The sequence below is a fragment of the Lissotriton vulgaris genome, chromosome 6 (assembly GCF_964263255.1).
Source record: "Lissotriton vulgaris chromosome 6, aLisVul1.2, whole genome shotgun sequence".
NCBI classification, from domain to species: domain Eukaryota; kingdom Metazoa; phylum Chordata; class Amphibia; order Caudata; family Salamandridae; genus Lissotriton; species Lissotriton vulgaris.
This window is the reverse complement of record NC_141694.1, coordinates 151,827,432-151,854,050: the sequence shown is the minus strand read 5'-3', so window position 1 is coordinate 151,854,050 and position 26,619 is coordinate 151,827,432. Positions and strand designations below refer to the sequence as shown.

The following is a 26,619-nucleotide window of genomic DNA, read 5'->3' as shown; positions in this document are numbered from 1 at the left end:
GGAAGGATATGTATTTGTGTGTAAACAAAACTGTAGAATATTGGTTTAGGTTAAAAGGTCGGGTGACCGTTGCACTCAAGCCAGACCTTAACATAAAAAAACCAATGTATGTTAATGACTGCCCTCCTCCCATCAGTGCTCCTGCTACAGAACTACATACATTGTCTGGTTATCTTCGACCATGTAATGGCATGGGTGTCCTTGAAAGTTCAACCTCGCTGCAAAATTCTCTTTTTTCACCAATTGCCCTGCCTGTCTCTTGTTTCTATGGTAGTCGAGCTCTCTGGTTACCTTCTCTTTTCTCTTTTTATTTATTTATTTTTTTGCATCCGTTTTTTCATTCCCACTCCTTGTGCTCTCTGTTATGGCAAAGTTTAAATTTGTTCACCCTTCATCTCCCTTATAAATGCCTCCTCTATGTGCACAGTTCTCGCTGCTTCCCTCCGTTCCACAAGCTCTTTTTGCAAACTTTCTCATGTTTACTTTCTCATCTTTCCATACATGCACAATTCTTTGTGTATTCTTTCTCTTGCTTCAATGTATTCTCTGCTCCCTCTCTTAGCAGACTTTTCTGTATTTACCCTCTGTTTAAACCCAACTCCCTGTGCAGTTTTCTTTCTTTCGCCCCCTCCCATTCTCACACTGCCACAGCTGTTGACTGGTCCCAACTAGGGACTTTCAGGTACTTCTAACTTTTCAGCAGCAGTAAGCTGGGTCTTGTAGATTGGATTTCCCCATAGATCTACAGGTTCTAACACATGTAAAGCTGCTGGATGAGAAATCAGGACCCTCTTGACGTGCCCCTAAAGACATGGGGGCAGTTGAGTTGACAGCTCCATCTATTTGTAGAGTTCCCATATTGCTTTCTCTTTAAGCCTCCCAATTAATTGTATTAACATCCGCCCACCTCTTTCTCTTATCCGTATATTCATGCCATGGCAGTGAACATAAATTTAGTCCCACACCCCACCATCCAACAGCTGTCGTTGAGAGTAAGGGGAACGACATCATGACCCACTGTCATGGCCCCTCCCAACACTGGTAATAAATAGGGCCAATGAAATGACGTGATTCTGTAGCAGTGGCGTTTCTGTGTAGTTGTGGAGTTGTTGCATTTGCCACTTAAATCCTTAATTCACTGTATAAACTGAAGATTAACCCCCCAAATGTTGTTCGCTCAAATGATTCAAAAGTTATTTAAAACATGGGGAAAGGGTTCTCGCTCAGTGGAAGGCCCTAAGCAAAAGAAGACTGTTATCATTCAGTTGCTTATTGGAGCATTTGGTTGTTAAACATGTACTAAGGAGGTGACATCCTTGCCCAGATAATGGAATGATACTATGAGTAAAAATAGCAAAATACTTAAGTAATATTACAAAATGTACTGCATTATGCTGCATAATTTGCTTTTTCTGCCAGGATAACTTATTCAAACTTGTTGCAGAATTTGGTCCTCCCCTGCTGCATAATTCCATATGTCCTTGGTAATAACATATTGCACTATGCACATGTGGAGATCTGCTCACCTCAAATGTTGCAGGGACCCGATTTCAAGTGTCTGTGTTGATGTAGATGCTCTCTATATAAAGGAGCAGCTCTTCCAGAGTTCCTTATATTATTCATCTATCTATCTCTGCTCCAATCGGCAGACAAACACGTTTCGGCCATGCTGTCTTTTATCAATGTTAAAAAATTGTATATTTTATCATCCGTGAGCAATTCCGTAGCTATGGTTCAGATGCACTTTCCATTGGAAAGGCATTTACTGGCTTGCTAATAACTTTGAAACCATGTTGAATCTACACAAAATGTGGAATATATATTTATGGCATGCTAGTGAAAACAAATATTGCCCAATAACGTTAGTTGTACCTACTTGACCAACAGAAATGAATCCATACATTTACTGGGCACCTGGTTGGTGAAGCAGTGCATTCCAATCCACGCCTCCCATTTTCATGGTAGCCTCTTTGCTGCAGACATCATCGGGTAGATGCAGTAAGGCTTGGCCAGGTTCATGGCACAGACCCTCCAGCAGCTGAGGCCTCCCAGAGTGATCAGGTTCACAGCAAGTAGGTGCAGTTGCACCCTCCTGGCCATATGCTGCTCTCCGTGTCAAGGTGCAGTTATGGCATCCCAGACTGATCAGACTCACAGATGGAAGGGGTTCTTCTTGATTTTCTGGTGCCCATGACAGCAGTAGTACTTTACATCCTCTAGTGGTTGATAGTTGACTGTATCCTACTTCTACATCAGTGCTTCTGTTGAACTGCTTGAGAAATAACTATAGCCCTCTCTATTCTGCTCTTGCTGAATTCTGTACTGTATATCACTTAAATGCTAAAGCTTCATCTGTTAGCACATTGAACCCAGACCTATTAGCTATGCCAATGATTGTTTTTTTTTTTAACCCTTTCATCGTGCCCCAAAATCCGGTGCAGGTGAAATAAAAAGTGGGCGTGGTTCAGATGGCCCTTGGCCGTACCCCGCACCCACCCACCGTGACGTCGGACTGCCCCCGACCGTCCGACACATCGAACGGATTAAAATACATTTCTTTATTAACATTTTCCTTAAAGCAACAATAATACAATTAACGTTTGCAGGTGTTGGAGGCAAATTCGTGATAACATTTACATAGAGAGGCATTGATACTTGCGATAACTGACTAACATCCACCACTAAAATTACTTTCATGTTTCACCATACTAATTCAACACTAATCTTGATGGGTTCCAGAGTAGGGTGCTACTTGAGCTTCAAAACCCCAGCAGGGGTAGCAAGCGCTATATAAATACAAACCTCTTTCCCTTCACTATCCCGCCACCTACCCTTCTCTACCCAAATAACTGAATAACATACCCACTACTCAAATTACTTCATATTTTACTGTCCTAATTTTCACCACTAATCCTTTATGGGTTCCGGAGTGGCGTGCTGCTCACCAGAAAAGCGCTTAAACATCCATCAGGGGTAACAAGTGCTATATGAATGCAAACCTTTCTTCCCCTTTTATCCCTCCGCTATCCTTCTCACTCCAAATAACTGACTAATATCCACCACTGAAATTACTTCATGTTTCACCATGTTAATTCACCACTAATCCTGTACGGGCTTCCTGAATAGCGTGCTTAAACACCCCATCAGGGGTAACGAGCGCTGTATAAATAAACCTTTTTTCCTCCTCTATCCTTCTGCTATCATTCCAAAGTCAAATAACTGACTAACCTATCCACCACTTAAAATGTACTTGCATGTTTCACTATACTAATTCAACACTAATCCTCTGTGGGTCCTGGAGTAGCCTGCTACTCGCCAAAAAAGCGCTTCAACGCCTCGTCAGGGGTAGTAAGCGCTATACAAATGCAGTTACAATACAATATAACTTCTGCCCAATCAAAATATGTACTCCTCGCCCCCCCAACGTGTGCACATAGCCACTGACTGCCCCTTCCTGGTGTTATTACATAATTGTCTGACAGTTGTGCTTCCAAGCCAGGCCATAAAAATCCGTTTGCTATCAACTAACCCAACTTGTGACAAGTCGGGTGGAAACTCACCAATCAACCAAAAGGAGAGTAGCGGTGCCTTTCTCTGCTTCAGACTTATTAATTTCTTTACTGAATATCCATATTTTCATATTCATGAATGTTGTCAAATCCTCTTTGGTGTGGACTCAGTATTGAGGGTATTAAACATCTAATCGTAAAGATCGCCCATGGCCACTATGAATGGGGGCGGGGGGGGCGATGTAAATAATGGCTATTTCTGAACAGATGACTTGCTTGCCCAGGTCACCGCGGAGGAGGATAGTACCATCATGTTTGTCCTGCCTATCCATTCCTCCCGATCCTCGGGCTGCAAAGGAGAGCCTAGAGGGCTGATGTCATAATTGTAGCCCTTTAAGTCTTTTGCAAGACAACCATCTTTTTTTCCCTTCGTCCATGTTACAAATCGACAGCCCCACCAACCAAACATAGCTATTGGAATAGCTACTTATCCTTTCAAAAGAACACGAAGTATCTAAAACACTTCTCTCCTTCACTTCATCTAAAGTTCTGCAACAAGTGATCTCAGATCACAAGGATCAACTCTTTTCACTACAAACACCAAAACGGAGGATACAGTAGGAATATCAAGCAGGAAGGAGAAAACTGGGTTAAGTTGGACTGGAGCAATCTATTTAACAGGTCTTCAAAAGGTAGGCTTTGAAGGCAGCGATGGAAGGGTTAATGCAGAGCGGTAGACATCTACATTCTAATGTCTGGCTTGGAAAATAAACACGCACTCCTCTACCTTTCCTGGAAAATAGTTCTTCATGGATGTAAGGAGATGGCCTTTCAGACCTTTGTGTATTTCATTTTTTCCTTGCTACTGTAAGGCCACCCTCCCGGTTTCCTATTTTGTGGATATTTTCTCGGTCCAGTGGTGCCCTGCAGACACCAGAATATACATCTCACCAAGTCAGCCCAAAGTGTCATTACAGTAACTAAAAGTAAATGAAACCTATTCTTTTAACGATATAGTGCTAATATTACACTCCAGATTTAGAGGGCCCTTGTTCTTAATTTGTAGACTTCCCAGCTACCCAAGAGATGTGTTGCCATAGCTACTAGAACAGTACTGGCCCTCCTCTATCAGTAATCTTGTTCCCAGTTTCAGCTCTGTGCCAAGTGGAGCCTCTTCTTCGGTTGCTATCTTCCACCAGAGTGTACTTTTTAATAACCAAATGTTATTGATTTTCCGAAGGTAAAACACACATTGAAACAAGTCTGTATTTCCATAATGCAACTACAGAAATCGGATACCTGTTGTTTCTGCAGGCATCCTCCTGTTTCATAAATCGGACATTCCTACTCTAATCCACACCGCTCCTCCAATCTCCCAGTGATAGGGTGCCAGAGATTTCCACTTGCGGGCAATGTCTTGCTTGGCTACCAGCGTGGTTACCCCAATATAAGGAGTGCTCCATCCTCTGCCCCCCACCTCCTCCTATAGGCCCAATAGTGCAACTCTTAGGGTGAGGTGGATTGGGAAACCTAGAGCCATGGCGATATCCCATCTCCTCCCAGAAGGGGACCAGGGCCAGACAAGCCCAGATCATGTTAAAGAAATCAGCCGGCAGTAGGGAACATCACGCACTGCAAGCCTGAGGTTTCCTGCCTGCTCGATGCTGACGCCAGGTTTCAGGTAGGCCAGGTGTAGGTAGTTGAGCTGAAACACGAAAGGGGGGCTGAGATGGATTTAAAGACACACCCCAGGAGGTTGAAGCTTTCCTGCAGTGTCCTTCGATTAATCATGACCCTGTGGCGAATGAATAAAGCTGTCCTCGTGCCCTGTAGCCAGTTCTAACCATCTCATCTTTCTGCACACTTTGCTTACCTTGACCTCCTCAGCTCATTGCAGAGTATTTATTATATCTCTGAAAACATCTGTTGTGCTACTCTGTGTGAGTTGTAGCCCACGCTGACTAGGCTTCACAATGCGAGGAGCTTCCAGATGAAGGAGCATGCCACCTATGGTGTGTGAGGGAAATCATCCTTTAAAAGCAATACTCACTCAGCTAGGTTATTTTGTTTCTTCATCTTTTTCCCTTACTCAGACCCACATGTTCTTTGTTTTATTGAGCTGAACCATGCAAAGGCGAGCAGAGATCGCCAATTTTCTAGGAGCCGGTCCGGAATTTCACCAGTTATTATCCCTTTCGCTCACCCACACTTCATCTCCTGAACAGGTCCGGAAAGCAGTCGGTGCGTTTAAGGATTAGAACACAATGGGTCCTAGAAATCATTCCTTTACCTAATCTCTCCATCAGTATCTTGGCCTCCAGAGGGTTAAATTCTAGAATGTGCACGTGCCTCTACTTTATCACCCGGGTGTGACCCAAGGACTGCAGATTTTTACCCCCCTCGCTCAGTGTACAGAGCCAGATGAGCTGGTCTTTGCAGCTCTTAGACATACTGCCTCTTAAAGTCGTGGTCACCAGCACCTCTTTGAACTAGTAGGTTTGTGTTATATTTACATTGTGCTTTTATCTATCTGAGCATATGTCTCGCGCTGGGCTCGTGACCTCTGTGGTGTCATGGGCTGAGCGTTCGGACTAACGGCGGTTAGATGCCCGTTTGATCCCGGTCTTGCTGGTCGGGTTTTTCTCTACTCTGGTGCTTACATAAATTACCTTAAGCTCAAGTGAATGCCGTGTACAGACTGCCTTCTTTACTACAGTTTGGTGTTTTGACGTTGACTCCCTGTGGGTGCCCCTCCACTAGAGAATTTATAGTGACCAGTAGATTTTTGCTACAGGTCCCTACAACTAGAACTCATTGTGATACATGGTGAGACCTGGACTTCTATTTTGCATTCAGTAGAGTTCAAATGAATTCACTCAAGTGACTTCAAGACAGTGGTCACAATTGCCCATCCATATGTCCACCTATGTTCAGACAGTTTCAACAATTTCCAAGACTGGGCCTCCTGTTATGTGATGAGTTGTGGGGTTCTCTCTTTGGAGTTTATGCCATTATTGAATAGCCAGCTTGGGCGGTACAGACTGTTGGGTTAAAGTAAACCCTGGTTACGAGTATCCCAGCCAGCATCCATTCAATCAAACCTCTGATGTAGAGGGAAGACAAGCATGCTTGGGAACTGAACCTAGAAGCCATGACACATCCCTCCGAAGTCTGAGCACAGTCTTCCCTCCTAGCTGCGACCGAACAACTAAGAGCAGCATTGGATGAGGGATGCACTTCGGCACTAATCCTATTAGATCTTAGTGTCACATTTGATATGGTCTCTCACAAGATTTTGATAGAGGTTGAAGGAGGCTGGCATAATGGGCCACGCCCTGGATTGGTTTATCTCCTTTCGGAGAGGTCCTTTCAGGTGTTGGCCCCTCCCTTCCCCTCCAGATTCCATCCTATCAAACAGGGAGTGCCGCAGGGTTCGGCGTTGAGTCCAATGCTTTTCAACCTGTATGTTCAGCCCCTAGCTGAGGTAGCCAAGAGGAGAGGGTTGACTATAGTGTCATATGCCGATGACACAACAAGTTGTTGCCCTCTCTGACTGTTCGAACGACGCTTCAAAATTCCGGAGTGGTCTAGCGGACGTTGCAGGGTGGGTGACGGCCAACTGTCTCCAGCTCAACGCCAGCTACTCTGAGGTCGCTGGTTGGGAAAGACCGGGAGCTGTGGAGTGAACAGTGGTGGCCCACCACCTTGGACCCCGCACCCACCCGTAAACGGGTGGTGAAGAACCTTGTGGTCTGGGTGGACTCTGCCTTGAGTTTTCAAACTAAGACGGTAGCAGCGACATGTTTTGGCATCCTGCGCAGGCTTATACCCCTGCTGGGTTTCTTCGACCCTTCCATCTGACAGATGATTGTCCAGGCATCCATGCTGTCGAGACTGGACTATGCCAGCTCTCTATTTGGGGGCCAAGAAGACAGATTGTGAGACTACAGAGTCCAAAATGTGGCTGCCAGAACTCTTCTAGGCATGCCTCGCCGCTGCTCCACCTCCACTGCCATTCGTCAGCTTCATTGGCTGCCAGTGGCTTAACGGGTGGAGTTTTAAGTCTCTCTGGTTTTGGGTTTAGGATCCTGAACTTCCTGGCATTCTGGCTGACCTGCTCTCCGCCACCTTCTTTCAGCAGATCAACACCTTGCAGCTGTTCCCCGGGTTAGGAGGGCTGGCACTGGAGGACGCTCTTTTCTCATTCTAGCAGCTAAGCTGTGGAATGCTCCTCCTGTTTACATCCGGAGTATGGACAGCTACCTGACATTCCGGAAGGTCCTGAAAACTCATCCTTTCCCATCCCTCTAGATGTGTTAGTATCTCAGTCCTCTTTTTGCTTGTTTTATAGACGATTTGCTGTCAGTGGCCTTTTATTGCTATTAGCGCCGGAACGCCCCTTTCCTGGGGCTGCTGCCGCGCTTTACAAATCAGCCTCACCTAACCATAGGAGTTTGTGATAACTGCTTTCTGAATGCCCAGAGATTTCAAGTTAAAGACCTTGAGTTTTGACACAAAAAAAATAATTTAAAAATGCACATGTAGGCTTTCAGTCCGCCCCTCTTCATCCAGTGGCCTGTTATAGTGTAATTCACATTTTGCTTTTGCCCACCACAACCTACAGATTCACCAATGGATTAGCCCACTAAAGCCATTGTTTCCCTTTCTCCTTTAGTGCTAGGTATTTGGAGGGTGGGGGAGAGCATTTCCTCTTATTACAGTTCTTCATTTTAACATTTTAAAATGTGTTATTGTGAGGGCCCAGCAGCTACCCAGATTTTACTGGAGAGTTCTTGCTGCCTCATCCTGTACTGTTGCTGCACCCTTCCTTAAATGGTGGTTGAAGCAATTCCAGGATGCATGATGGCAGTCTTGAAGTGGTTTTTCTTATACTTGGTCTAAAACAATTACACAATAGCAGCCCATGCATCCACATAGGCTGCTATTTTTATTGGACTTTATTATAAATGTATTAAATAACATTAATTCAAAACAATCAATGGCAAAGTCTGCAGCTTGGCATCCAAAGCGGAGTTGGCTTTGCCAGTGCTTGATTTTTTTAGGGAATCTATTTCGAAGTGTACTGCAATTTAATTGCATGCAACGAGGTCATTAAAAAAGGGGTTACCCTGTTGCAGAGCTCCCTCTCTAAGCGCGTACTTAGCCATTCACTTTAGATGCAACAGTATTGTGACACTAGTGATGAAAAGTAACCCTAATAATTGTTGACTTCTGTCCTCTGACTGCCATGGGAACCCAAGATATGCACGAGAACAAGCTGGCAAAGAAAATCGACAACACAACTTAGTATTGCACCTGTAAAATGCTTGAGGAACCCATTACATTTTAAGCTATTCCTGAGGAGGGCTGTAAGTCGGCTTTCTGAGATTGGCTGCTCAACCTACAATCTATATGAAGCTGTTTCTAACGGAAAACAAAGACTCCGTTATCAAACATTGAAACGTTTCTTTGCCTATTTGCCAGATTTGGCATTCTTTTGGCCTGTGTCTTGGATGAATCTGCATCCTTGACCATACCAACTGGTCTGACCTTGCAATGCTTGCTCCAAAAGCTGACGAAATTAAAGAATATAGACTTAAGAGCCAGTTCTACCCGGTTTTCATTGGTTGAAATTTCATTGTTGGGCCACCAATGTCTGAATTCTGCTCCCTTTGAGCCAGTAACCTGTACATTGTGTTTTAAGTACGGCATACTTGTACACGTTGTTGGGCAGATACATTTCCAGAGGCAAACTCTCTCCTGGAAACTATCGTCCCTCGGTCCAGGCCAGACCTAGAGTCCTGGAACTCCTAGCTGCTGTCAGTTCAGTGAAAGACTGTGTTCAAAGCCATCAATTCTTGTGTCAACGAGCCAGATTTGTACTGTATCGTATTTGTTGCTCTTGGCAAAGAACAGGATTTTGTTCTTGGTTGGGTTGACTTCAGGTAGACGCTGAACATCCAGGTCAGGATGATGTGAATGTAGTATTTGAGACATTATATGTCTTGACGCAGAGGAGATTTTCAAGTAGTTGTATATCCTCCTCATGGATGAATCTTGATGCTGTCAAAAGCTACCACTGAGGAGAACATTTAGCCTACTTCTAGAGTTAAAAAACTCAGCACCCCAATCACTGCTATAAAATATTTGGGGCATTATCTTAGTAGGTCCTTTATCATGCTGGTTTACTTCTTTTAACTTTTCTTTATTCTTGCCATTGCAAGAATCCACATTTTTCCAGAGTCTGGGCATGTTTCGTATGGAGTGTGGCGGGTGTTCTTTGGGCCTAATGAGTTGAGATAGCCATGTGTCATCTATGTATGGCTGCTATTGATTGTCTTTAACCTCCCTCTGCTGTAAGACTAGATTGATGCAAGCCTTTGTGGCGTCTCAGATGTCCTGTAGACCTTTGCAACCTCCTCCTTTTTAGGTCTATCTGGGCAGCGCATGCGCGCTGCTGTGAGGCGTGCAGTATTGGAGTATAGCTTTGAGGCAACGCCCACCCTCCACCCATATTTGTAATTGCCTTGTTATTGTCCTTTGTAAACGCTGGCTTCCGAGTCGTCTCTATTTGGCTTGTTAGTCCCTCCTTGTCTGCATTTGTAACCTCCCAAGACGATTGGCCCTTTTAATTCTGTTGGGACACAGTATGTCTTATTTAGTCTGTAAGCACTATTTTCTTTAATGAGTTTCTCCTACTGCAGGCACAACGTGCTTTCCTTGCATTCTGCACGCCATGAGCACTTTCAAGTAGCTGCTTTTTTAAAGTGAAATGTCTCGCATTTACTAGAGTTTGAGCGATTGCCATTTTATATGACAATAGCTTAAACTCTCATAAATTAGACATATTGCATTGCAAATGCTTATTATTGGTGTGGGGTGGAGGGCTGCTTGCAATTTCTTTTAAACCTAGTGTTGGGCCATTTGAACGTGCATTAAGACTGCCAATTTTTCCTCTTTCGCTATGTAAATAAAACTGAATGTTGAAATAGTTAAGGAGTTGGGTATCACTCTTGAGTGAGCAGCACTTTTTATAATGGACTCAGGTTACTGGAACGCGTTCACACATGAACGTTTTACTTCAGGTGAAGACAAGGGGTAGCTCTGTCTTCGTAGAAGAATGTTCTTGGGAAGTGTTTTGGGTTGCTCATTTTAGCTGCACCTAGTTAATGCTGCATATAGTTGAATGGATTATGTAGACAGGGTGATGCCAATTTAATCATTATCCCTCTAAAACAACCCCTCTCCATGGTATTTATTTTTGTGGACTTCTCCTCTGCACCTAAAATGCGGAATCTCAACCACCACCATGACTCATACATGACGCCAGCATTTCTGTTTAAATTGTACTTCTGCTGGGTTGTTGAAACTGGTGTTAATATACATTACTGGGTTTTTAAGATTTCAGGTCCTGCCTTTTTGTTTTATTTTAGCATACATTTTGATTTTACGTTCTTTGTTGATTAAATTGAACTAGTTGTACTAAGACCCAAGATACTGATGATTGATCGAAAGAGCCCATGAACGAAGGGGGGGGGGGGGGGGGGAAGAGGTGCCCAATAAGTTGTACAATAAGCCTATTGTAAGCTAACCAAAACGTGACACCCGCTTGGGTAAGCGTTTGTTTTCTCGGTCTTAAAAAGTGAGGTGCTCTAAACTCCCAAATGTACTTTAAAAAGTGTTCTGCAGCTTGGGGATACCACCATGTGACTTAACATTCCCCAGGTACTAGAAGAACATTCCCCAGGTACTAGAAGAAAATCTTGCAAGCCAAAGCTTTACAAGCACCGTCCCTAAAATGTAGAATGCCATACCAACACAGGCAAGTCTGGTGACTTTTCTGCTCCTTTTCAAGCGCATACTCCTAAACAATCGTGTGACGTGCAAATCCCTTAACTCTCCTACATCATGATGACTTTTTTTAAACTCCATTTGTACAATGATTGCAGTAATATAGGGGACTGATGTGTTAAAGGCTTTACTGAAGCCTGTGGGGAAATGTTTTGATACAAAAGAGCCATAGGACAGTTACGTTTACTGGAGTTGTTTTTAGGAACGTGTCCCCCATACCTCTGCTCTGACAACAGGAAGTGCAAACCCTGGTCCCGCCCAATACGAGACACGCCTTTTGCTTGGGTCTCCTGAGCTAGCTCCTCAGGAGGCTACAGGGGCTCCCAAGGAGATCGGCAGGTATTGGGTAGAATTTTGGCCAGGGTAGACTATTGGGAGCAGGAAGTGAGCAACAATTGACAGGACCATTGAAGTGAGAGGCAGATCCGAAAATCAGGATAAGTTATGGAAGGCGATCTATTCAATGAGATCAGAAGCACAGCACTGCCTGGCATCCATTTGTTGCTACTGAATCAAATGGGGGATCACACCACTCGGTGTGCGACGAACCGTGAATTTCTTTTTGCGAAGACATGCTGCTTTTATATAGCGTATTGGATTGTGCACATACTTGATAGAAGTGGCTTTTGTGAAGCCTCCTTAAACAATTGGCTTTTTTGGCTCAGGGACATTCTGTCATTGGCTAGTGATGTATGCGGTCCATCTTGAATCAGCCCATAGGAGTTTTTTAGTCTCACTTTTCTATTGATCATTTGGGTATATTCTTCTACCTATTTTATATCGGAACAGTAGAGCACACGGTCATCACACATTAAATTATTTCCTATCCACTAATTATACATTAACTCATCTGTTATATATGGTGTTGGACTACAGTAGTCACTTTTTCTTTTTATTGCTTTTTTCGACATGTTGAATGTCAAACCTTTTTTGGCTTTGTCAATCCTGATTTTCTGTAACTTCTGATGTGAAACTTATATTTTAATAACATTTGAAATCAAAAAATAAAATGGCCCCCTAAGTCTGTCACTAGCAATTGCCTTTCAATTTTGCCATATTATGTCAAAATATATACTTGTAGGAGCTTTCAGCCAGCCCTCTTCTATATTGTCTGCCTACTAAAGTATTGGTCAGCCCACTTTAGCTTTTGGCCAACTTCACTGAGTGATGGTGTTCTGCTCTTTCCCGAGTAAGACATCTACAGTTTGTTTTGCCTTCAGTGTGAGGAAATACTATGGCAATGTGTGTTTTCTGAGACAAAAATAATTCTGCTTTCAGACTTTTTTTTTTTTTCTTTCCCACCGCATCTCCCCGCCCCACAACAATAGTTTTACAGGTGCAGGACGCTAACACGTCACCTAGTACAACGGAGACCACTTTTACAGGAATGCAGGCAGGAATTACATGAATCCTGGCCCGAGAAACCATATTTTCTTAACTTTAGGGGTTAGGGAGAGCACGCAAATTGAAACACAAGTGTGGCGATTCTGTAGTTGCTTCTCATTTAAGTACCTCCATTTCAAGGGAGGGTTTCTGGCTGGAACAGAACCCGGCCTACTGGGGGGGAAACGTGGGCTATTTAAGAGCAGGGCCCATGCACTTTATCTGAAAGCCGTAGGCTTAGTCTGGCTTGTTCTGCAATGTTCTTCCTCTTGGTAATCTTGAACAGTTGGCAAACACCATAACCATAAATCTCAAACTAAAAACCACTATCTTTGTTCCACATTTAACGCTGCTGTCGTGTGTTGTGGTTATCAACTCCTGTTGTAAGCAAGTATCGGTTCGTTATTTATGGAAGACTATGTAGGTGGACGGTTTTTTTCTGCAAGAGAGGAAATGAGACTTCAATTCCTCTTCTCTCTTCCTCCCCCTCACACCCCATTTCGTCCAGCATTAGTGAACTGCAAGCGGTAATTGCATAAAGCCCCTTTTGTTGTGTTAGTGGAGTAATGATTATCTAAAGCTTGTGACAGGACTCGAATCTTGAATGTGTCATGTGTAAAGAGCCATCAGTAGTTAAGAGGGTGCAGAAGAGACTGACCTTCCATACCAACAATATCTTTGAGGCAATTCACCTCATACTGGGAACTTTTTTTTAATAAACACGCCTGTTTGCCAGAATCCTAATTTATAGAACCGCTTCCTGTGCACAAGTGGTTTCCAAGCTGTCCCTCTTCCTTTCAAGTTGCTCAACCAAGTCTGTGCATGTATAAAGGGCTGTATCACGAGGGGTTACCCATTATAGTTCTGCAAGGACCGGAGTGGTAACAGATTTTTAAGATAACCCCTCAGTATGCCACCTCGTTCCATTGAGATTGCAGTTATATAACTGCACAACCTGGCATGCCATCAGCTTTTTGGAGCGGTTTCCTTCACAATGGTTCGGTCTTTGATGTAGTTGACTAAATTCCATATGTACATACATGTTCATGTAATTGCTCCAAGTAACTGAATTATTTGATAGCTACCCTTAAACCTACTTAGAAACAGTAGACGATTAATGGCTGATGCTCTTTAACCATGTTTCCCCTGCGCTTTTCTGAAATTATGCTGCTGGGCTTCTCTTTAGTTGCAATCCACTAGTGTTAGCTGAAGGAGCATGACTTTTTCTGTTCTGTGTATATTTGGATATTTCTTATCACTATTTGTGTGCCATGCTGTGGTGAATGTGATTATGTTAATGTTGTGTCTACCTAGCATATCTGCAACAATTTGAATTGCTAGGGAAGACTTTTAAGTCCTTCTCGAAACTTACAAAAGTTCAGATTTCTGAATTGTTTCATACTTCTGAGACGTTTTGGGTTTCCAGATAGTCGAAGAACAGGTTTGCGTGCTATTGCAAATACAATTGTTCATGTGGAGTCTGCAAAAGGGGCCTAACATGACTGCTAGGTTGCATGTGATCCCTTGCAGACAAGATTACGTGCAGACAAGATTACGTGAAGACAGCTATCTTCATTCCACAGGCTTCACCATGGAGCCAAAAAATGTAAAGCGTTATGGTCTTAGGAGTAACATTTCAGCAATTGCTGGGCAGCCTGCTCCATCTGGCCCCTCACACCAACCTAAGTATGAATTGCGATGAACCTACAAGATACAAAAGCACCGAAGTCGTAAGTGCCATGAGGGTGGGCGGTCTTGAACATTAAAACAACTTGAGTCTCTCATCCAGTCTTGCACTGACTGCTTGGTGGTCATATCGGATCAATCTTCAGTGTGACAGCTGAGCCTATCCTGTGGTTAAGATATAATCAAAAAACATAACTTGGTAAAAACCATTACAACAACTCTTGCAAACGGGAACACTCCAGCATACTAGAATTTCCTAATCCGCATGCTGCCCCTCCCTTCATACATTTAGCCCCCTAAAACTAAACTGCCCCCCCCCCCCCCCATATCAAGACTCTCTGTATTCATTTGCTTTCACCATCCATATGTATGCCCCTCTAAAGGAAAGTTTTTGACCTTGCTCTTGCTAACCTCCCTCGAGTAGATTTAGTTAGCGGCTTCAGCTAACCTCCCTCCCCATTCCTCTGAACCCTCGCACACTCTTTCTCAAGTATTTCCTACATCTCTGTCCTCTCGCTCTGGTTTCAAAATTGTAGATACACAGGACCGTTTTTTAGTTAAACTAGTTGAAAGGCTCCCTTTACCTAAGTATCCACATTAATCAAACAAAATATGTCCTCCATTCTGAATGGATTCAAGTCTGGAAGAAGCACAGTCTGCACTAATCTCAATCTGGGACCACATTAAGCACTGTAGTCACCGGTAGGGTCACTGCTCTAAAACTACCAGAGTGTCCACATTTTGTATAGTAGGTGCGCAGTGGGGTTCAACTATTTCAATTCTGCTCTTAAATTGTACCAATTCCCTATTCCTGACATATCTTTCAACCTCGGTTCAACTATTTCAATTCTGCTCTTAAATTGTACCAATTCCCTATTCCTGACATATCTTTCAACCTCATCTGCTAAATCTATGCTGTTCGTGCTCAGATCATGTTAAAACTTAAACAGCCCTTATAAGTTCTCTTAACCAGGGTTAGCAGTCTTCACTGGGGTGTGCAAGTGGAGTAGTTGAGTAGTATTTAAAAAAAAATGATTCACTCACTCACTCACTCTTACTTAGAGTTGTCCCATGAAGGATCTAGTTGACTGCTGTGTCTGTATCCGGATTGGACCCAAAAAGCCTTGGTAAACGCAACCCATACAGGATGTCAAGATTGGCTTCGGTGCAGACCAGCAAGATCTGTGGAACTTCTCCTTTGCAGGGAAGTTGGAGCAACCAGGAAAGCAAGTTAAATCAAGGGTTGGTCTTCTTGGCGGCTCACAGGCCAACGGACTAGGAACCGCAAAGACTCATTGAGATGAAATGCACAAAGCGGGCCCACGGGACACTCGTGGAGTGTAGGCCTCTGCACTTCGGTGCAAGAGGTGCTCGGGCTTTAAGCACCCCAATGCACAACTTCGAGATACCTCAGGAAGTCGATGCAGGTAGCAAAATGCAGGATGTCCAGGAGTTCCGGTCCTGCGTCTCTCGTGTCCGCCACGGGTCTCCGCTTTGCTGGGAGCGAAGGTCGGGGTCAGATGTCTGGAAGTCCGTGTCCTGTGTCGCAGATTCTTCAGGGTCCGGCGGGTGCCTCGAAAATGCAGACCAGCAAAGATGCTGTTGGTGCCTGTTTGAACAGGTTGGTCACTCCTTGACCACAAGGGAGATTTCTTCCGTCTTCCAGTCGAAATGGAATGTCTAAGGTCCAGGATATATGTTGCAGAGTTTCGTCCAGGGTAATCTAAAGTCCTAGGGACTGGGGTGCTATACTTATAGTAAGTTTAGGGGTTGGACTAACTCGAAGGTCCCTACTATAGGTGGACCTGGGGAGGGGGTGGTTACACCCCTTCCCCTTTGTCCAGTTTTGCACCAAAGCTGGGGCAGAGTGCCCCAGCAACCGGTTTGAACTGGGAAATGCATGGAGCACCTTGTGTGCCCTAGGCAGTGTCTGGAAAGCATTCACTGAATGCAGCCCTCCCTGCCCCAATACACCCTGGACAGGAAACCTATTGTCCAAGCCTCCCCTGCTGGAGTTTCGTCCAGCAGTAGGAGGGCACTCATGTCTATGGCTGCAGCATCCATTTTGTGATGCTGAGGCTCTGTTTAACTTTAACCGGGTAAACCAGTAACATGTCTTCTCAATCTAGATGGGTGGAATGCTACCCCCGCTGCCAGGACTGGCGGGGGGGGGGGTAGTATTCCAAAGGGTTTGACAACTTACACGACCTGTTTTGAGAAAGCCAAACCAAAGTTAGCATTAACCACAAGGATTAGAATGCACATAAGAGTATATGGTATGGCTATATCATAGAACAGCTATAAGGAGATGGTTCCGAAAGCTGTAGAGGGGCTCAGCTCATGCTAGGGCACCCACTCACATAAAACCAAGCACTCTACCTCCAGGATTGTCGAGGTCTGCCTTAGGAATGGCTTATAGGTGTATGTGTCTATATAGATATAGGTATACTATATCTAAGTAAGAGGGGATTACACCACCTTACCCAGGCTGTAAGAACTGACCTGTGGTGTCAGTTTGGAAGGCAAACTAGGGGTGGCACAATACATGCTGCAGCCCCTGGTAGGCCTAGGGTGCACCTATGCCCTGGGTACCTATGTTGCACTATACAGAGGCTTACAAGGGTGACCCAGTCACCAATCTGGTGGGTACCTAAAGTACATGGTATCAATTTAGAGAGAGAACAGCTGAGCTGTGGGCCTGATTAGCAGGTGCACAGCCACACTATAGTAAAAAAAAACAGAGAATCACAGCAAAAAGTGGGGGTAACAATAGGAAACAGACCCTACTCTCCTACAGCAAGTACAAGAAATGGCTTGGCTGGTCATTCCCGCATGTTCGGTCATCGCTTGAACAGGAGCCCTGCATACTCTTCTATGAAATTCATTTAACTCTTCTGAAATTGAATTCCGGATCTATTCCTGTACATTGCAGTGCTTCTTTGAGGTGCTACATACAAGATGTCCTGAAATGAAAAACATTGTCAACAAGTTGCAAACATATTGTAAATGTTCTCTTGTTGCTGCCAGAGTTAGTTTGTTATTGCTGGTATTTGTGTTAATGAAAGGTTCGTGTGGTGCTTAGCTGCATCCTTTTATTTTGCCCGGCTTTTAGTCCACCGCAGAGAAACTCTGCTAGCTGAGTTTTCTTGGGTCATAGAACCCACCAGCAGTGGGAGAACATTCTGTAAAGGGGATGATGAAATCTTTTCCTATACCTTGTTTACAGTGGGCGACCTAGTTGGCTGTGACTAGGCGCCACCTCACTCCCTGCACTCCACTTTAGGCAAACCTGCTTACGGGGCATGTGAGCTTTGCTACTTGTGGAAGTGCTCAGTGGAACTAAAATTCAGTTGTTTACCTTTTTATGGCTCTGCATGAAGTAACTTAATTTTGTTCTCTTGTCTTTTTTTCCTCTCAGGTTTGCAGAGATGTGGAAACCGGTGATTGTTTGTTTGCTGGCGGCGCTCACGAGTGCACGCAATGTTCCATACTCTGCTCCCTGGTCTCATGATATGATCAACTATATTAACAAAATCAACACTACCTGGACGGTGAGTAGCAGCAGCCTTCTGTTTCGCAAGTTAAAGAATACAAACATTAAACTTTGACCTTCTTTTACTGCTGGAACTTGCACCAGCCCTTTGCAGTAATCAAAGGAGGTGAACTAAGTGCCTACCCTGAACTAACGATTTGTAGTTGATGGATTGTGATGTTCAGGATATCCCGTAAAGTTGATCAACATAGCAGTTTGTTGTCCAGTTGCAACTAATTTTGACATCTGATGTGGACATATCAAGACACCAGGCCCTCTTGAGCTATCGCTGGTGCACCAAGTCTATTTGGAACATTCTTTTCAGTAACATTTGTTATGTTTTCTGTGGATTAGTTGAAGCGGCTGCAAAGCAGATTAACAGCTAACGGTGAAAGTGTGTTTGTGAAAGAACCACCAGTTCTCTGTCCCTAGTGCAAAAATACCTATTGGGGGGAGGTGCCACCTATAAGTACCTGTTATGGTTTTGTGCAAGTAATCCAGTGCATGTTTATTTCCACTAGCTCGCAAGTGTGTGCTTCTTCATGGGGGTTTCCATGGAAGGCATGGTGAACAGATGCTTTTAAGAATGGGCTGGTTGATTAAGTTGGTGGGTCGCAACAGATTGGGTGTGAATGCATTAAAATGGCACTAGCACATGTCTTTCAAATGGCAGCCATGTAGTCTGAAAGTGACTAATGTTGCACACAATGCCAGTCTTGCTCCTTTAGATCATGTCTAGTTGTGTTTTGAAACACACGCGTCTCTAAGCATTGCTCATATGTAGTGGGGGTTAGGTTCCAGAGGGCAGCAAGGTATGTGCAAGTTCTGATGAGCGGGCTGGAACCTCTGTCCGGGTGGCGATTACTGCAGGCTCACAGGAAGGGGTGCTTAGATAGGAATTTAAACATTCTTTGACTTCCTTGGAGATGTACAGCGAGTGTGATGAAACATTCATTAACCTGAGAGTGCAGGGAGGGGGCGTGGCTTAGCAAGCCACGATGGCGGCTGTGTCCTGCTGAGGCTCCGCGATCGGGCTAGCATCTTGCCCAGTTCCGAGATCGCCGGGAGCCTCAACTCGCCAACCACAGCGCCTGTGATGCCCCCATGCACTGGGGCATCCTTCAAATAACCTAAATCTACTGCAAGCGGACGACGCGATCCGGATTGTCCTCCGCCGACACCGAGGGACGCCGACCCCGACAATGGCGGGCGCACCTCAGACCTGCAGACGAGAAAGCCCCCGGGAGTCAGCTCTCTGAACGACGGCCCCGGAAGACGCGGCCAGCCGACAGCAACGGAAAAACCCGCGGAGAGGGCGACACCAGCCTGCGGGAGTGCACACCGGACGGCGCCCTCCTCCACCCCGGAGCCCTGACGCACAAGATGGCGGCCGCCGCCCCGGGGCTCCGATGTACCGGAGCTATTTCCCCGCCGGGAACCTGGTCGGCCCACAGATTTGACTGACCTGCCACCGCGGACTGCGGGGAGCCGGCGAGCGCACAGGGCTGGACAATCCAGGAGTCCGTGATCGTCACGGACGACGGTGAGCACTGATCCCTCTCCCCCTCCCCCCCTCCTCCGAGGATCCCGACGCCGGCACCCCGGTGGCCCCTGCCACCGCGGACGGAGGGGAGCAGGCGAGCACACCGACGGCACAGGACGGGACACTCCGGGCGCCATCATTGAGGGCGGTGGCACTAATTTCTCCCCTCCTCCCCCGAGGACCTTGACGCCGGCACCCCGGGGCCCTCCTCCTCCCTCCGGGCCCCGTGGGAGGTCATTGGACACGTCGCCACCCGGCGAGGGACCCAGCTCATATTCGCCTCCATAAACAGCCCGGAGGACCCGGGAGCCTGACCCTAAAATGGTGCCCGTGCAGACCTAGCACCGAGGACAAACGCAGACCTCGCCCCGGGGTTAGGAGTGCCCCACTTGCGCTGGAGGCGCTGCCAGCGGCCGTCCCCATTGCCGATCGGAGCTGACACGGAGCCGCACACTGAGCCGCACTCCCCCCGGAGAAGAGAGGATACCCACGCACCTCCCCCCACGGTCGGACCAAAGCCACCTCTGACACCCCTGCTGGGGCACCCCGGAGCGGAGACTGAGGGAGCCGACCGACACGGAGCTGCCACCTACCCGGTGACACTGTGAGGCGCCGGCCTGCTGCCCTCGAGGCGCACGACGACCCGGAGACCCCCCCCCCCCCCCCCCCCCTCTTCCTCTTGGCAGCACCCATGGGGAAGCCGAGGGCCTCTCAGGCGACGGCGGTCCCTGAAACGGCCGTCGAGAAGATGCCACAAACAAGGACATGGACGCAGGCCAACGCGTCGCAAACCGACCCTACGCTATCAGCGAAACTGGACCAGGTGTTGGCGGCTATTGAAATGTCTCGCCTCTCGATGGAGGAGAGATTGGGTACCCTGACGACGGACATTAGCCTAATCCGCGATGAACACCGTAAGTTGGCGGACAGAGTGAAAGAGGGCGAGCGGATCGTGACTGAATTACAACCCGCGGTGAAGTCGCAGGAGGCAGACATGCAGGAGATCCTGCGCCGCGAGGAGACCCTGGAGGAGCGCACAGTGGATTTAGAGGGGCGCTCAAGACGTTGTAACATCCGCGTCCTGGGCCTGCCGGAGGGGATTGAGAACTCGGACCCTGTGACCTACATGGAATCCTGGACTAAATCGTTCACTCCAGATTGTGACCGGTCTCCGTACTTCTCCATCGAGAGGGCCCACAGGGTCCCGGCCCGGGCACCCAAACCCGGTCTTCCTCCGCGACCCATGTTGGCCAAGTTCCTGCACTTCCGAGACCGGGACGCGGTGCTCCGTGCGGCCCGGATGGCTGGCCCCCTGCAAGTGGAAGACCAGCACGTCATGGTGTTCCCGGACTATGCTCGAGAGGTCCAACAACGGCGATCCACGTTTCTGGAAGTCAAGAGACGCCTCCGCGCAAATGATCTGCAATACTCCTTGCTATTCCCTGCCCGCCTTAAAGTGATCCACAAAGGGAAAGCCCTCTTCTTCGATACGGCAGCGGACGCGCAGGATTGGACTGAATTTAATTGCCCGCTGATACCTAAACCCGGACCCCAGAGGACACGCAACAACGACTCTAGACGTTCCAGGAAACGGGGCGCGAGCCGTGCTCGATCAGGCCACCCCAAGAGCCAGGCGGGCTCACCCGACCTCACACAAATCATGCAGGAGCGACGAGACGCCCTACGGGCGGTGACCGAACTGCACGCGTCACCCCCGGCTTCGGACCTGGAAGGTCCACCACACCTATTCACCCCTGAGAAAGACCGGGACAGTGATGGAACTATGTCAGGATTTGGCCCAATCTCCTCCCCCCTGGTTGTGGCACTCACATTGGATGCTGCCGGGGCCAGCCAACACACCACCTCCTCGTGAAGATTGAACTGTCAACTGCTATATCCTTCTCATGGTTGCCTGTTATGTTGCGCGATGTCTAGAAGCCTAGACCAATTTGCCTGATGTTTGTAAGCGCTAGCGAGCGATAGACATTTCTCATACTAGAGCCCGATCCGCGCACAGGCCCAGCAGCGACACATGCTGCCACCCCCACGGATTTCTGTTGAACTTTTCCCCTAGTGGGACACTAGTTTGGATATGCCGCCCCCGGTGACGTATCCTCAGCATTGGGACTGTTGCCCACCCGGAGTTCTAGTTGTTGTTACTTCCCCTAGTCCCCCCCCCACGTTAAAGGAATCTTGGCGCGCAGGAACACATATGGTGCACATACACGGGCGGCCCACGGGAGCTGTAGAGGGGCCCCCCTCCCGACCACATCACCCCAGAGATGGCAGTCCCCCGCTCAGACCTTAACATCCTTACACTAAACGTACGGGGCCTACACACGCCCAGTAAGCGCTACTCTGTATACTCCTACATTAGGCGCATGTCAGCCGGCATAGCGTTTCTGCAGGAGACACACATTAACGCTACTGAACTCGCTCGTTTGCAGGCCAAATGGCGAGGGATCATCTGTGCCACACAATATTCAGCGTTTGCGCGCGGCGCATTAATCTGGGTAAGGCCAGGTACTCCCTTCCGAGTGCTCCGGCGAGTGGTAGATAGAGAGGGCAGGTACGCACTTCTGGAGGGAATACTTGATGGGCAAGGGGTACTCCTTGGCAGCATTTACGCCCCAAACACAGATCAGGGTCAGTTTTGGGATCACCTTACGGGCGTTTTGGCCCAGTTCACTACAGTTCCGTGGGTACTGGGAGGCGACTTTAACTGCACACTGAACCCCTCCCTGGACCGCTCGCACCCTCCCCCCCACACACTCCCTGGCCCCCCGACAAGCAGACCTCTTTAGGACATGGACCACGCACTGGGCCCTTACTGACGCATGGCGACACCTACACCCACTGGCTCGCATTTACTCCTTCCACTCGATTCCACACAACCTCCGAGTTCGCCTAGACCGTTTCCTCTGCTCTGCACCAATCCTCCCCAAGATAACATCTGCAGACTACCTGGGTCGGATCCTCTCTGATCACGACGCCCACATCATACGCCTTACCTGGCGCCCCCCACACCCACCGGTCCCCACCTGGCGCCTCCCTAGGGAGTGCCTATCGGACCCAGTCTTCAGAGACGCACACGAATCCAGCATACAAGATTACTTCACATACAACGAGAACACAGCATCATCGGTACTGGTGGAGTGGGACGCGTTTAAAGTGGTGGCGAGGGGAGAATGCATCAAACAGGTAGTGGGAGTCCGACGCACCTTAGAGCGGACACTTTTAACCACAGAGCAAGCTCTGGCCGCACTCACTAAACGACCTGACGACTCGGAGGAACACGCCGTGCTCACGGCCGAGGCTAAGTCGGAATACCAGACTGCCTGCGCTGACCTCCGAAAGTACAATTTCAGGGCATACGCCTCTAGGGTGCATAAGGACAGAGACAAAACCGGGGCACTTCTAGCCTGGATGGCGAGGCAGGATACTGAACTCAAACCAATCACAGACATTATCAACCCGGAAGGTGTATTAGTGCAAGCGCAGGCCGAGATCCTCCTGGCATTCCAGCGCCATTATGCGCAAGTGTACGGAGCCCCGGCCCACTGTTCCTCGTCTCCTGTGGAACACTTTTTAGACCCTCTGACGTTACCCACGATATCAAATGACGACAAGCGCACACTCGACACCAAGATCATTCCCTCTGACATCACCCAGGCGATACGTGCCTTGTCTCGGAATAAAGCGCCGGGTCTAGACGGCTTCCCACTGGAATACTACTCGACGTTCTCTCCCCCGGTAGTCCCTCGTCTGTCACGGATGCTTGGGGCGTCTCTCCACTTAGGGAGGTTACCTCAGTCGCTACGGGAGTCCGTGATTGTCACCTTCCCCAAGCCCCACAGAGATCCGCTCCACATGGGGTCATATCGGCCCATCACGCTCCTGTCGGCGGACTGTAAAATTCTAGGGAAGATCCTAGCTGACCGATATGCACGGGTTATACGCCCGCTGGTCCACCCCGACCAATGCGGCTTCGTCCCCGGGAGGAATACCTCCCAGAATCTCCGCCGAGTCTTCCATATTCAAGACCAAGTGCGTGAAAGATTTCCCCGTGCCGCCTGCCTCATCATGGATCTCGAAAAGGCGTTCGACACCCTCACCTGGCCCTACCTGTTCTCGGTCCTGCGGCGCCTCAATGTCGGCCCGACGCTCATGGCATACACACGTCTCCTGTACACCGATCTCACCGCCCGAGTTCGCATCGGGAGACTCATCTCACCGGCGTTTGAAGTTCGACGAGGCACAAGACAAGGGTGCCCCCTGTCGCCTCTTTTATTCGCGCTGGCGGTCGAGCCGCTGGCGGTTCGGCTACGTCAGGAAGGAGTAGACTGGGGCATACCGCTTGCAGACGGCACCCATTGCGTGTCCATGTACGCGGATGATCTCCTCATATATGTCCGAGATATTGAAATGGACCTAACCCCTATTGGGACGGCGCTGGCGGAATTTGCAGACGCCTCGGGACTACAGGTGAACTGGGACAAGTCCACGGTCTACCCCCTACACCCAAACCTGCCCCCTCGGGAAATCGAGCTCGGGCCACATAAACTCCCTTGGTCCGCGGAGGCTCCCCGGTACCTCGGTGTCCGCTTGTATCACTCTCCGGTGGACATTTTTGAGGGCAATCACCGCAGAATACTGGCTAGTCTGCGCCCGACAGTCGCCTTTTGGAATAAGCTGCCGCTGGCCCCGATAGGGCGGATAGCCCTAGCTAAAATGGTGATGCTTCCCCGACTCCTTTACCACTTCACGAATCTACCGGTGATACCGCCCAGGTCCTTCTTCCGCGACGTGGACTCCCTCTTGGGGACCCTCATCTGGGGTGCAGGCAGACACAGGGTCGCCCTGAAAACCCTTCAACTCCCCACGACGCAGGGGGGGCTCGGGGCTCCGTCCTTCGAGGCATATTTCCTCGCGGCACAGCTCCAATGGCTGTCCTACTGGACGGCGGACCGTTACCCTCAGGAGACTGTTACCTCTACCGGCAGAATCGCGACCCCGGAACTCACCCGTCTTCTCCTCCCGGGCACAAAGCCTCGGCGCACATACCCCCTCCAAGTGGCGATAGCGCGCCGGTGCATGATGCGGATCCACCGGTTATCCCCCAGCAGGCCCCCGTACTCCCCGCTGCTACCATTGATAGGCAGCCCCAGGCAAGATTCCTACTTCACGGCTCCACTGTTCGCCGAATGGTCCCAATGTGGAATCACGGATCTGGAATCACTCTTCGAGGAGGGCCAGCTGAAACCGTTCGACCGCTTGGTCGCAGAATACGGGCTCCCCCCGGGCCAATTCCTCAGACATAGGCAACTGCTCGATGGATACCGGCCCCATTTCAATTTCCACACAGGCGAGCCAGACACGCATCCAGTAATACATGCTATCCTTCATATGGGGGTGGGTCGCCATCTGGTCACCTGGCTCTATAAATCCATCCGGGAACTCTCACATGCTCCCCTGACGACCCTGCGTGCTACATGGGAGGAGGACATAGGCCGCGCTCTACACGACTCAGAATGGACTAAAGCACTTGAGGCCCCAAAACGCGTCTCTAGGAACGCCCGCTTCAAAAACATCTAATACTATATACTACACAGAGCATACCTTACCCCAGCGCGATTGCAGAAGTTCTACCCCTCCACACCATTCCTATGCCCCAGATGCTGTTCCCCTGCCGCGGATTTCCGTCATATGTTTTGGGACTGTCCCGACCTTCAACCCTTTTGGGGGGTGGTACACGACACACTGTCGGAACTCACAGGTCTCACTACACTGGCCACCTGGGAGTCCAGCGCACTAGGCATCCTCCACATCTCTAAACAGGAACCGGTGCATAGGCGCTTCGTGTCCCTAGCGCTCCTGCTGGCGAACAGATGCATCACCATGCGCTGGCGGTCCCCGGAGGGCCCCCCCATTGCACAATGGAAAGGGGCGGTTGGTAAATGGGCGGCAGCGGAGGAAGATGCTCTGAGGGAAGAGGAAGCCAGGGGCGCGCGTAAAATTCCCATCTCCATGGAATGGGCCATGCTCCTCCACAGCTACCGGCAGCTCACGCAAGCAGGAGACCCAACTGTCCCTTCCCCCCCCCCCCCCCCCCACCCGAGAAGGGCGGTAACCTCTACCGGGTGTGAGCCACCTCTGGGTCGAGTCCCGATTACCCCGGTATCCTGAACAAACCCTTGTATATCCTGCCACCCATCTGATGCCTAGCCTGAGCGGAATGCAATGACCCCTCCTGCCAATTCCCCCTCCCCACTCTGGGACGCAGACTGCATGGGCCCCCCCCCTCCCGACACCCGCCGTCCATATCCCCCTGTTAAGACCCTGCTAGCGCCTACATGCTCCCCTCCCACAGTTTGGTTTCCCTCCCTGTTCACTGGTATATATGAATAAGTACAGATCCTGCGCTATTATGACGAGACCTTGCCTGCCCGTCATTCTTCATCGCCCCTAGGGCGACGCTGTCCCACCGTCTCCCAGCCGGCAGGCGCCTTTGCACGATTATAATGTGCTGAGTAACTGAAGACATGTATATATGTACCAGTCATATAAAACAAGAAAACGTTGCACGCATGGCTGCGCGTGGCTGAATGTTGAGGCCACGCCAGCGGATTGGTAACGCTGTACTGATATACTTTATTGCAACAATAAAAACAAATTTAATAAAAAAAAAAAAAAAAAACCTGAGAGTGCAGGGACAGGCTAAACATGTACGAAGGGGTAGGGCAAACCTGGCGGGAGTGCGGGCAGTGTTGGGCTAGGAAGGCTGAGATACGCAGAGGACTTGATGTGAAAGGGCCCGATTCACAGAACTAACTTAAGACAAAATCCCAAACTTACTACATTTGGTATTCACTGAAGTTAGGATTCAAACTTACTACTTTTGGCATTCACAGAATGCCAGTACAACATGCATGCCCAATATCGTCTAGGGAATCTATTAGTTTCTCAATTTTGACATGTGTATTACCACTTCTGTTTGCAGGTAATCTAAGTGATTAGTGATGGTCCCCGGCAAACCTTTTTGAACTTTTTTTGTGTTTAAAAACACTCAAAATCCCACCAGCATTTCTTAAAAAATGGAAAAAACAGGAAACGCT

General features: G+C 48.3%; 1 protein-coding gene across 1 annotated transcript in view; it reads left to right on the top strand.

Moving 5' to 3' along the window:
- Positions 1-26,619, top strand: part of CTSB (cathepsin B) — an 80,360-nt gene that overhangs the window by 2,044 nt on the left and 51,697 nt on the right. The window contains exon 2 of the mRNA XM_086926191.1: positions 17,848-17,980. Coding sequence (XP_086782317.1) covers positions 17,858-17,980 — 123 coding nt within the window. The 5' untranslated portion in view covers positions 17,848-17,857. The remainder of the gene's footprint in view (positions 1-17,847; positions 17,981-26,619) is intronic.